Source organism: Pteropus vampyrus, unplaced genomic scaffold (genome assembly GCF_000151845.1).
Source record: "Pteropus vampyrus isolate Shadow unplaced genomic scaffold, Pvam_2.0 Scaffold33, whole genome shotgun sequence".
Taxonomy (NCBI): domain Eukaryota; kingdom Metazoa; phylum Chordata; class Mammalia; order Chiroptera; family Pteropodidae; genus Pteropus; species Pteropus vampyrus.
This window is the reverse complement of record NW_011888814.1, coordinates 4,562,575-4,572,862: the sequence shown is the minus strand read 5'-3', so window position 1 is coordinate 4,572,862 and position 10,288 is coordinate 4,562,575. Positions and strand designations below refer to the sequence as shown.

The 10,288-nt window shown below is 35.9% G+C and overlaps 2 protein-coding genes across 3 annotated transcripts in view; one reads left to right on the top strand and one right to left on the bottom strand.

The window, feature by feature from the left end:
* ASB15 (ankyrin repeat and SOCS box containing 15) overlaps positions 1 to 713 on the bottom strand; it is a 46,161-nt gene extending 45,448 nt beyond the window's left edge. The window contains exon 1 of the mRNA XM_023528948.1: positions 665 to 713. The gene's annotated coding sequence lies outside the window, so the exon portion shown is untranslated. The remainder of the gene's footprint in view (positions 1 to 664) is intronic.
* Positions 714 to 725: 12 nt separating this feature from the next.
* Positions 726 to 10,288, top strand: part of NDUFA5 (NADH:ubiquinone oxidoreductase subunit A5) — a 13,582-nt gene continuing 4,019 nt past the window's right edge. Inside the window, exons 1-4 of one of the 2 annotated variants that reach the window (XM_011357172.2) lie at positions 726 to 859; positions 1,177 to 1,221; positions 4,475 to 4,591; positions 9,673 to 9,738. In XM_011357172.2, the coding sequence (XP_011355474.2) occupies positions 740 to 859; positions 1,177 to 1,221; positions 4,475 to 4,591; positions 9,673 to 9,738 (348 nt within the window). In that variant the 5' untranslated portion in view covers positions 726 to 739. The remainder of the gene's footprint in view (positions 860 to 1,176; positions 1,222 to 4,474; positions 4,592 to 9,672; positions 9,739 to 10,288) is intronic. The other variant, XM_023528886.1, reaches the window with a different exon arrangement.

Here is a 10,288-nt window from a genome sequence, read left to right as displayed (position 1 = left end):
TAATACATAATGGGTGCTCAATAAATGTTGGTAAGGTAAGAGAACAAGAGTGGTATGGTTTGGCATCACTTCGCCTGGGAAAATGAGAAAATGGATGATGTACCTCAGTGAGTCAAATGGAAAAGAAAGGAAATGCATGGGAAACGCACCTGTATACTGCTTTGGCTCATAAGACTGAGAATACCTTGTGGTACAAATTAACCTTCGCAGCTAAGAGATCACTTAGATCGGGGTCTCCAACCCTTGGGCCACTGGAGGTTTCTAGCCTGTTAAGAACCAGAGCTGCACAGCAAGAGGTGAGCAGCTGCCTAGTCAGAGCTTCCCAGCGCTCCCCAGCACTAGCATCACTGCCTCAGCTCCACCTCACATCATCAGGCATTAGATTCTCATAGGAGCACCAGAGCCCTGGTGCCAAAAACATTGGGGACCCCTGACTTAGATGATGGCACCATGACCACAGTTTTTATTACAGAGTACACTGTGGAAGGCAGGTGAATCAGAGTGCAGGTTCCTGGAACCACTACGTTGGAGTTTTTGGTAGCTTGGAGTACTTCCCCCAACTTTTGGGCAATCCGCCAATGGTGGAAAGAACAGGAATCTACATATAAGACACTTAATAAACAACTCTTTCCCCGAGGGCCTAGTTTGCAGGCCTTATACTCACTGCGCATGCATCAATTTTCCCTTTGGGCATGGGCGGGGTAGAGTCTTTGCTCCGTCTTGAGTGGGAGGAGCCAAGATGTTTCCATGGCGACTGAGCGGCGGCCTCGGTAGTGGATTGAGCGGGTCTGAGCGAGGTTCCCAGAGGGCTGCGCGAACTCGGCGAGTGGACGCTGTCATGGCGGGCTTGCTGAAGAAGGTGAGCCGAGTGGAGGTCACTGCTAGGGTTGAGACTGTAGGGGTAGAGGCAGCCGGATAGGCCCTCATCCCGCGGGTGGTGGCCAGAACTGGCGTGTGCTTGGCAGGGCCTTTGGGCACTGGTGCGGCTCTGCCCTCAGAGGTGGTCAGTTTGGTGGCTCCGCTCGGAGAGGCAGAAGCAGCTCCGCGCAAGCGGCATTGAGACCTGTAGCTGGTTTGGGGCCAGTTGTAGCCAAAGGATTGCTGGTTTTGCTTTTCCTTAGCTAGGTGGACGCACCGAATTGTAAACAACACGAATCATGTTTTGTTTTTCAACAGACCACTGGCCTTGTGGGGTTGGCTGTATGTGAGAGTCCACACGAGGTATGTACCTCTTCTTTTTTCATTCCTGAGCTTTCAGTCACCTTGTTTGTTGAAAGGTTAACCGATACGGATATTTCCAGTCCAGAATTCCAACTCAGCGTGAGCTTTTGAGATGAGAGCGGTATCTACTTTGTGATCCGGTGTCTGTGTGTCATGGCCTTTTTCTTGAGTTTCTTTTTTTGGTGTCTTTTTCCCTGGCATTCTTGTCGCTTCACCTGTACTTTTGTGAGTACCCTCCCAAGTCTATATCTCCATTTTCCACCTTTTCCCCCGTCTCACCGTTTCTGCTTAGGTTCCCTAGATTCCTTATACACTTTGGCTTCCCGAAGATACCGCTCTAGCAATTTGCCCCTTTTGTTATCTATTTTCCCTTCTAGTATGTTTTTCCCAATTAGTGTTCAGGTACGAGTTCATCTAAAAAAAAGAAACAAAACAAAAAACTTACTTTGATCTTTCTCATCCCTCCAACTGCTACATCATTTCTCTCCTTCCCTGTATAGATAACTCGAAAGAGTTATCTGTACTTACCTATCTCTAGTTTCTTTTATTCTCCTTTGATCCCACTCCAGTCAGGCCTTGCCAGACTGGTCTTTTCTTTTCAAGGTCACCATGATCTCGGTGCTGCTAAATCCAATGGTCATCTCACATTTCTCATCTTAATTGACCCAGTGGCAGCATTTGAAACCTGTCACACTGTCTCCATCAAGTATTCACTTTCTTTACTAAGCTTCAGGACACCCCAGTCTGTTCATTTTTTCCTCTGCTCTTTTTGCCTTCTCTTTTTCTGGTTATTTCTCATATCTCCACTTCTAAATTTTAGAGCGCTAAGACTTGATTCTTGCACCTTTTCTCTGTATTTGCTCTCTTGGTGTCTGGATGCAGTCTGATGGTTTTAAGTACCACATTTTACACTGATAACTCTTAGATTTCCATATCAAGCAGTTACCTCTTGTATATTTTATTGCTTGTGGACATCTCCACTTGGATGTCAGACAGGCATCCCAAACTTAACATGTCCAAAATTGGGTTCTTGATCTTCCTAAAACCCACTCTCTTCTCATTCTTTCTCATCTCAGTGAATGGCAGTTCCATTCTTCTAATTACTAGGTCAAAAACCTTGAAATCATCTTCAATTCCTTTCTTCCTCTCACACTCCACATTTGGTACTTCCGTAAATCCTCTGCGTTCTGTCTTCAAAATATATCCTGATTTTCACTACTTCTCACCACCTCCTCTGCTGCTACATTGTTCTCAGCCACCATTATCACTACAATGGATAATTGCATTTGCTTCCTAATTGCCTCTCCCTTCTTATCCCTCCTCCATTTGGTCATTTTTCAATCAAACTAGAGTCAGCCTGCTAAAAAGTAAGTCAAGTCATGTCACTCCTTTCCTGGAAAACCTTCCTGTGGTCTTCCATTTCATTAAATAAGAGACCTTACTATGGCCTTTCAGGTCACTCTTCAGCAGAGTGTATTCTACTCATTTATCTTGTCTCTGTTTAGAATGTAGGTTTCCATGAAGGCAGGGATTTTTTTATTTGTTTATTCACTGCTAGAATTATGACTAGCACATGGTATGTGCTCAGTAAATAATGTTTGTTGAGTGAATGTTGTATACTCATGAGTTCTTAGTGACTTTAGATTCATTATTGTCTAAAACCGAACTCAGGGTTTTCCTTTCTAAATCTGTTTCTTTCACTGTGGGCTCAATGTCTACTGAGAGTATCAGAGTCTTTCTGCTCCCCAGGCTGTGAATTCGTACATCATTTTTGATACTTCTCTTTCTCTTGTATCTTCATGTTCATTCCAGTAGTGAGTTCTGTTGATCCTTTTCTGTAACAGCTCTCCAGACCTCTCTCTTCTTTTCCTACTATTATTATCACAGTTTAGTCCCTTGCTCTCCTTTAGAGAATTGCAGCAACCTTATTACTGGCCTTTCTGCCTGTTTCTCCACCCAGTACTTTTAACTCACTACTGCTGGTTAATTTTCTTGAAGCACAGATCAAATCATACAATTTCCTTAAATATTTTCATTGCTCACAGACTATATCCCAAATGCTTTAAATTGGCATGCAGTTTAATTTGACTCAGTTTTTCTCCAGCCTTATCTCATAACCGTTTCTTATGTGTTCTATGTTCTAGCCATATGCTGTCCAATAAAAATATAATACAAGTCATAAATGTAAGCCACATTTGTAATTTTAGATTTTCTAGGAGTCACTTTTTTTAAAATAAAGAAGGTAAAAGTTATTTTATCTAAAATATCCAAAATATTACTCTCATATATAATTAGCATAAAAATTAATGATATTTTGTAGTCTTTTCATAACTAAATATTCAAAATCCAGTGTGTATTGACACTTATAGCATATCTCAGTTTAGACTAGCCACATTTCAAGTGCTTCATAGCCAGATTTGGCTAGTAGCTCCTATATAGGATAACACAGGTAAAGGGAAATAAAACAATATACTGATTACTTTATGTTCCCTGCATTTTCTGCTGTTCAATCCTATACATGTATTCTATGTATAAATTGCTTTTTCCAACATCTTTAATTGTCCAAGTCCTACCATCCCTCAAAGTCTAGCTCAGATGCTGCCTTTTCTGTGACCCCTTCCTTGATATCTGCTGAAGTAGCTCCTTCTCCTATAGAATATATGTGCCAGGTACTATTGTAAGTTATATGATACCATATGAAGCAAATATTATTAATATCCCAATTTTAGAAAGAGGCCTTTCTATTATACCTTTTGCTAAAATTAAGAAAAAAGGAGGCTCAAAAAACCTTACACAATTGGGATGATATATTCTCTGACAAGCTCTAAATTAGTATAGTAAAATACCCTCTATTATGGAAATCATATTCAAATACATAATTGTCTAAATATGCAGACTGCTTTTAAGTAAAATGATTTCTACAGGTCCTCAAAGTAGATGTGTTTATTCATTTATCTATATAGTTAATATATATGAATTAAACTACGTATTAGTGCCTCTCAATTTTATACAATTAAACTAAACAAATTTCGAATTAAATAGAAGGGAATAATAAGGAAAAATTTCATCTTTTCTAAGTTGTAAAAGAGATAAAGCATAAACCCAAAGAAATTACAGCAAGGAGGAGGTTAATGCTTTTTGAAGAAACGGTTTGTGAGTCTTTTTTCTTTTTTAACCTGTTTCACTTTGAAAATGTTTCATTAAATATTTGGTGATATTTTAAAATGGAAATTTGCATGATTTGTCTTTACAGAGGCTAAGAATATTATACACAAAGACTCTTGATGTTCTTGAGCAAATTCCTAAAAATGCAGCATATAGAAAGTATACGGAACAGATTACAAATGAGAAGCTGGCTATGGTTAAAGCGGTAAGTAGCTGACTTGATTTTGTTTTCTTAAATTCATGGCATCCAATGCAACATTTACCAAAAAAATTCAGTTGCTTTTTTGTGTGTGTATTCTGCACACTTCCTCTTCTTTCTATTCTCCTTCCGTCCATGCTTTTCTTCATCCTTTATTCCTGTCATTCAGCAGACTCCTGTTTACTGAGTCCTTTTATATGCAAGGCACTATTAAATACTGGAGTGAAAGAATAAGATCTTCTGTTCCCTGAGTTACTATTGCAGCTATTTCTTTTATCTCTCTTCCCTATCCCAGTCCTTTATTGGTCTTTTACTTTTTATCTGTAGATACATCAATCTTTTTCTCTTTTCTCTAGTTTCAGAGTAGAGAAGTAAGGAAGTAAAACAACAAAAAATGTGTGTTTTAAGAAATTGTCAGAAATAACTTAAAAAGTGCTTTGTTGCAAAAATAAGAAGACCAAATTTGTCACTTAACTAAGAAAAATTTTATTGAGCATTGTTAAGGACTGAATGTGGCCTCCCAGAATTTATAAGTTAAAGCCCCTGGTGTGGCTGGAACCTCTATGGAAGTAATTAAGGTTAATGAGGTTATTAGAGTGCTGCCCTGATCCAGTAGGATTAGTGTCCTTATAAGAAGAGACACCAGAGAGCTAATGCTCTCTACGCCATATGAGGATACAGTGAGAAGATGGCTGTTTGCAATGCAGAAAAATAGCTGTCACCAGAAACCTACTCTGCCAGACCTTGATCTTGGACTTCCAGTGTCCAGAACTTTGAGAAAATACATTTCTTTTGTTTAAGCCACCCAGTCTAAGGTATTTTGTTAAGGCAGCCCAAGCAGACTAATAAAAAAGCGTTTTACAGCTTCCAAATCAAAGGCCCTAGACAGGCACGCAGTTGACTGCTGCTGATTATTTTATACCAAACTATATTGCACTGTTGTTAAATTTCTACAGTAGCAGTTATTTCATTGAATTTTTAGTATTTATAAACTTCAAAAGTAATTGACATATATACAATAAGTGGTCTATTGTATTTATCTTAGATTACCAAACTATAGTTTAAAGAGAATTCTTATCTTTACCTTGGGTATACAGCAAAACAATGAAATTTGATTTGGTGCCTTTATTCTTAACTTGGAAGTTCTGGAAGTAATTTACAGATTAAAGTCTCTAAAGGGGAACATTTTTTTTAATATGTTTTCCTTAACGAAAATGGGCTTATGCATATTTTTCTCATCACAGAGTAAGAAATTTCCCTTTTTCTTTTCATAAGGTGAACCTATTCAATCTATTTGACTGTGTCTTTGATTCTTTCTCTGCATTTTTTCTCCATAACCTTGTTCCCAATTAATCATTTCTTCTCTATTTCTTTTTTTGCCTCCTATTTTATTATCATCTTTCAGATGGTCTCAAAATGTATTTAGCTTGTTTCTATCTTAAAAAGAAAATTCTATCTTTATATTTTCTTCCTTTTCTTTTGCCCTATATCTCTTTTCTCTCACAGCCAGTGTCATCCAAAGAATAGTTCACTGTCATTACTTTCACTTATTAGTTCTAAAATCTTTTTCTCTGATCTGAGCTATTTCAATTGCCTTGTAACAGACTAGTCTGTGTATAGTTTCATCATACTTCATTATAAGCCCCTCACTGCCAATAGAGTGATCTTTTTCAACACATAAATTTTAGTGTCTCTGCTTAAAAACCTTACCGTGGTTTCCTGTTCAATATTTCTCAAAGACTGAGTTTAAGGATTTATGCTGAGCTGAATGTGTGAAACTCACCTAGCTATGTTTATTTGCATGATTTTGATGTATATCAGATTTGAGAACCACTGACATACAGGATAAAATCCTTAGCTTGGATGGAAGGCCCTCCAAGGGCTGGCTGTGGGTTATCTTGTCATTTTCTGTGTTGTACCCTATTTTTAGCAATACCAAACTGTTGATAGTTATGTGAATTCCATGCAAGTTTATTTTTGTGTTCTTTTGTATTTTCTCTTCCCTTTTCCTGGAATGTCCTTACCTTGTCTGTCTTACAGTTCTTACTTAGCCCTTAAGATTACCACTTCCTTTGTGAAATCTTTTTTTACCTCCCTAAGAAGAGATCTACAACTTCCTTGCTCTCTTCCATTGTACCTAACATATTGTGTTTTATTTATGTCTCCTCTACTAGTTGTAAGCTACTTGTGAAAAATGATTGCATTCATCTTTGATTCCGAAGAATCTATTGTAGCACCTGGCACTTATCTAAGGTCTCTTAGAAATGTTTGTTTATTCAAAAGGCTAAATATAAGTCGTTTTTAACAACCCCAGGCACTATAGAATAGTTATATCACTGATTCTTATTTTTTGTTAAATCATCACAGATTTTTAACTCCTCATAGAGCCACAGACAAGTCTTCAGTGAATATTATGATTATAAAATATCTGCTAAATCTGAAATAGAAATAAAAGTAAATATTTTGTAGATTATACCAAGGAGATAGTAATAGCATATTGAGGAGAAGCATTGGTTTGTAGACTGTCCAAAATTTTCATCTCAGCTCTAATACTTATTTGCTGAATGACTGTTGGCATATTGCCTAATTTCTCTGTCTCACTTGCCTTGTCTATAATATGGATATACTGGTACCTACCATGTATACTTACTGTTAGTGCTGAATGAGGTGATTTATGTGAAGTGCTTAACACAGTTGCAAGCATATAGCAAACATGAGGTACATGATACCTTATTCAGCTTAATGGCATTATGCCATTGGTAAATGCCACATTACTGACTCGTTTTCAATAAGACAAATTTTGAATTATTTTCCTAACACATGCTTTTACTGAGTTGAAAATATTATTGAACATTTCTTTCTTTCTTAACCTTTACCCTCCTGGGTCTCTTGTAATAGTTTTCCTCTTTTGCTTTTGATTTTTGGCTTTCATAGCTCAGTTAATTCTGAGTTAAACAGTTGTTCCCAAACACGTTCATCTTCTGTTTTTCCCCTTCTTTTCCAACTGCTTTTTCCAACTTATCAAATGCCTGTTTATATGCCACATGATCCTAGGCATCAAAGCTAGTGTCTACATGGCAATGAACAAAACAGATAAAAATCCCTGCCTTCTTGAAGATTACTCATTAATGATGGGAGGCAAAGAAATAAATAAGTAAAATAAGTAAGTGAATAAAGAAGTACATTACATAGTATGTTAGAACATATTGTAATGTAGAAAAATAAAAAAGAAGAATGATGTGTACCAGGGTAATGAGGGATGTTATGTATTAGTTTTCTATGGCCACTGTAACAAAGTACTATAAACTTGTTGGCTTAAAAACAATAGAAACTTATTCTCTTACATTTCTGCAATCCAAAAGTCTAAAATCAGTATCAAGTTGTAGAGCCTTTGGAGGCTCTAGAGTAGAATCTATTCTTGCCTCTTCCAGCCCTGGTGGGTTTTGGCATTCCTTGGCATGTGGTCCCATCACTCTAATCTCTGCCTCATTACTTTCTGTCACATTACTTTCTCCTATGTATAATTTTCTTCTGCCTCTGTCTTATAAGGACACTTGTATTTATTTAGTTAGTTAGTTTTTTTTTTTTGTCTTAAGTACTTTTATTTATTTATTTTTTTAAGAACACTTGTATTTAGAGCCCTCTAAGATAATCTAGAAGAATCTCCCCTTCTCAAGATTCTTAACAATCACACCTGCAGAGTCTTTGCCATGTAAAGTAACATTCACAGGTCCTGGGGATTACTTAATGCACGTCTTGTGGGGCATTGTTCATTCTACCACAGTTTAAGTGGTCCTCCCTATTGAGATGATGTGCAAGCGAAGACTTGGATGGAGGTGAAGGAACAAGCCAAACAGATACCTTGGATCAGCCAGAAGATGTCCTGAGGCAGAAACATGCCAATTTCTGTAGAGAATACCTTTTTTTTCCCCTCCCTCTTTTCATTCTATTAAGGTCAAAAAAAACCCCTACCCCGTTTATACTTATTTACTTATGCATGTGTAAGTATAGGACATGGTTTTTGGTTCTCAAAAAGCTCAATGTATTAGAAAATAAATGTATGTCATTGAATATTCTGGGTAGTACATTAGCATTTCTTTAAAAACTTTTTGAAGAATAATGTACTCAAAGACACGTGCTGAAATACAGAGCTTAATGAATTTTCACAAAGTAATTACACCCATGATGACATCAAATCAGAGAGGACATTTCCGGAACAACAAAATCCTCTCTTGTTCCCCTCAAAGTTACTGCTGTCCTAAAGACCTCTTACCACCACATTCATTTTGCTTGGTTTTTGAACTTTTTATAATGGTATCATCCGTTTGTATTCTATCATGTCTGGTTTCTTTTGCTAAATATTATGTTTGAGAGAATCGTTTGTTGTGTTCAGTTGTAGTTTGTTCATTCTCATTACTGCATAGTATTATACTCAAATACTATAGTTTATTCATTCTGTTACATATGGTCATTTGGCTTGTTTCTAGTTTGGGGCTATAATTTGTGATGCTGCGAATATTCTTGAACATGTTATGGTTAACTTATTTGCATTTCTGTTTGGTTTATACCTAGGAGTGGAATTTTGGGTCCTAGGATAGCAATTATTTTTAATGCTAATGTACTCAGGAAATACAGGAAATACTAAGAAAATAAAATGCTATTTTAAAATCTGTATTTTCAGAGGGGAGGGGAGAAGAGGAAAAATAAAAAAATAAAATGTTACAAAAAAGGATTTGTTAATTAAAAAAATAATAAACAATAAATTACCTAAAAAGACCTGGAAAATCTGTATTTTAAAAAGACCGAATTAGATATCTTATTTCTTATCTCTGATAAGCATGTCAGTAAACACTTAATACTTTTTAATATTAAGACAGAAAAGCAATAAATTAGTAGATAAAATGGGTTTCTGCAAGATATTTGGTAAATATTAGTAAGGGTACAATTAAAGAAAAATTAGTTATGTTGGTTATATTAAGTGTTTTTTTATATATGAGTTTTTAAAATATAGGATATTGAAACATTCAGATGTTGAGTTCCTTTGTTTAAATATGTTTTCCTTTCTTTTTTTCCCCCTTAAATTATAGGAATCAGATGTTAAAAGATTAGAAGACCAACTTCAGAGTGGCCAAATAGAAGAGGCGATTCTTCAGGTAAAGAAAAAGTTGAATTTTTAGATGTTTGGCTTCAAATATTCAGAGGTACAATGTATAGAGGCACAAAAATGACATTCCAGAAAGAAAGGAAAACTCGGTTTCTTTGTATCAATTCATCAACTCTAAGAATCACATATGGAAAATATTTCTAATGCATATGTCAGTTAAATATCATTGATTATAATATGAATTTATGAGGCTTCTGTTGGCAGGTTTGATAGCCTTTGAATTTAATCATCATGTTCTTGTCAGCCTTAATATAGTTCAAATTGGTAACACAATATTACTGTTATTTGAAAAATTTTATCTTTTAGATACAAATACTTTTATGTTTTTGTATATAATTTCTAATTAAATTGGGGGAAATGATGCCCCCCCCTTTTTTTTTTTAGTTGTATATTCTTTTTTCTGAATTACTAGTAAGGTAAAACTTAAAATATGTTTTTAGTTTTCATGTTTTATTAACTATTAATATTTTACTCTTCATTTGTTTCAAGTGTTTTTCTTACAGATTTTCAATTGTTTTTAAAAATGAAAGGTATTAACC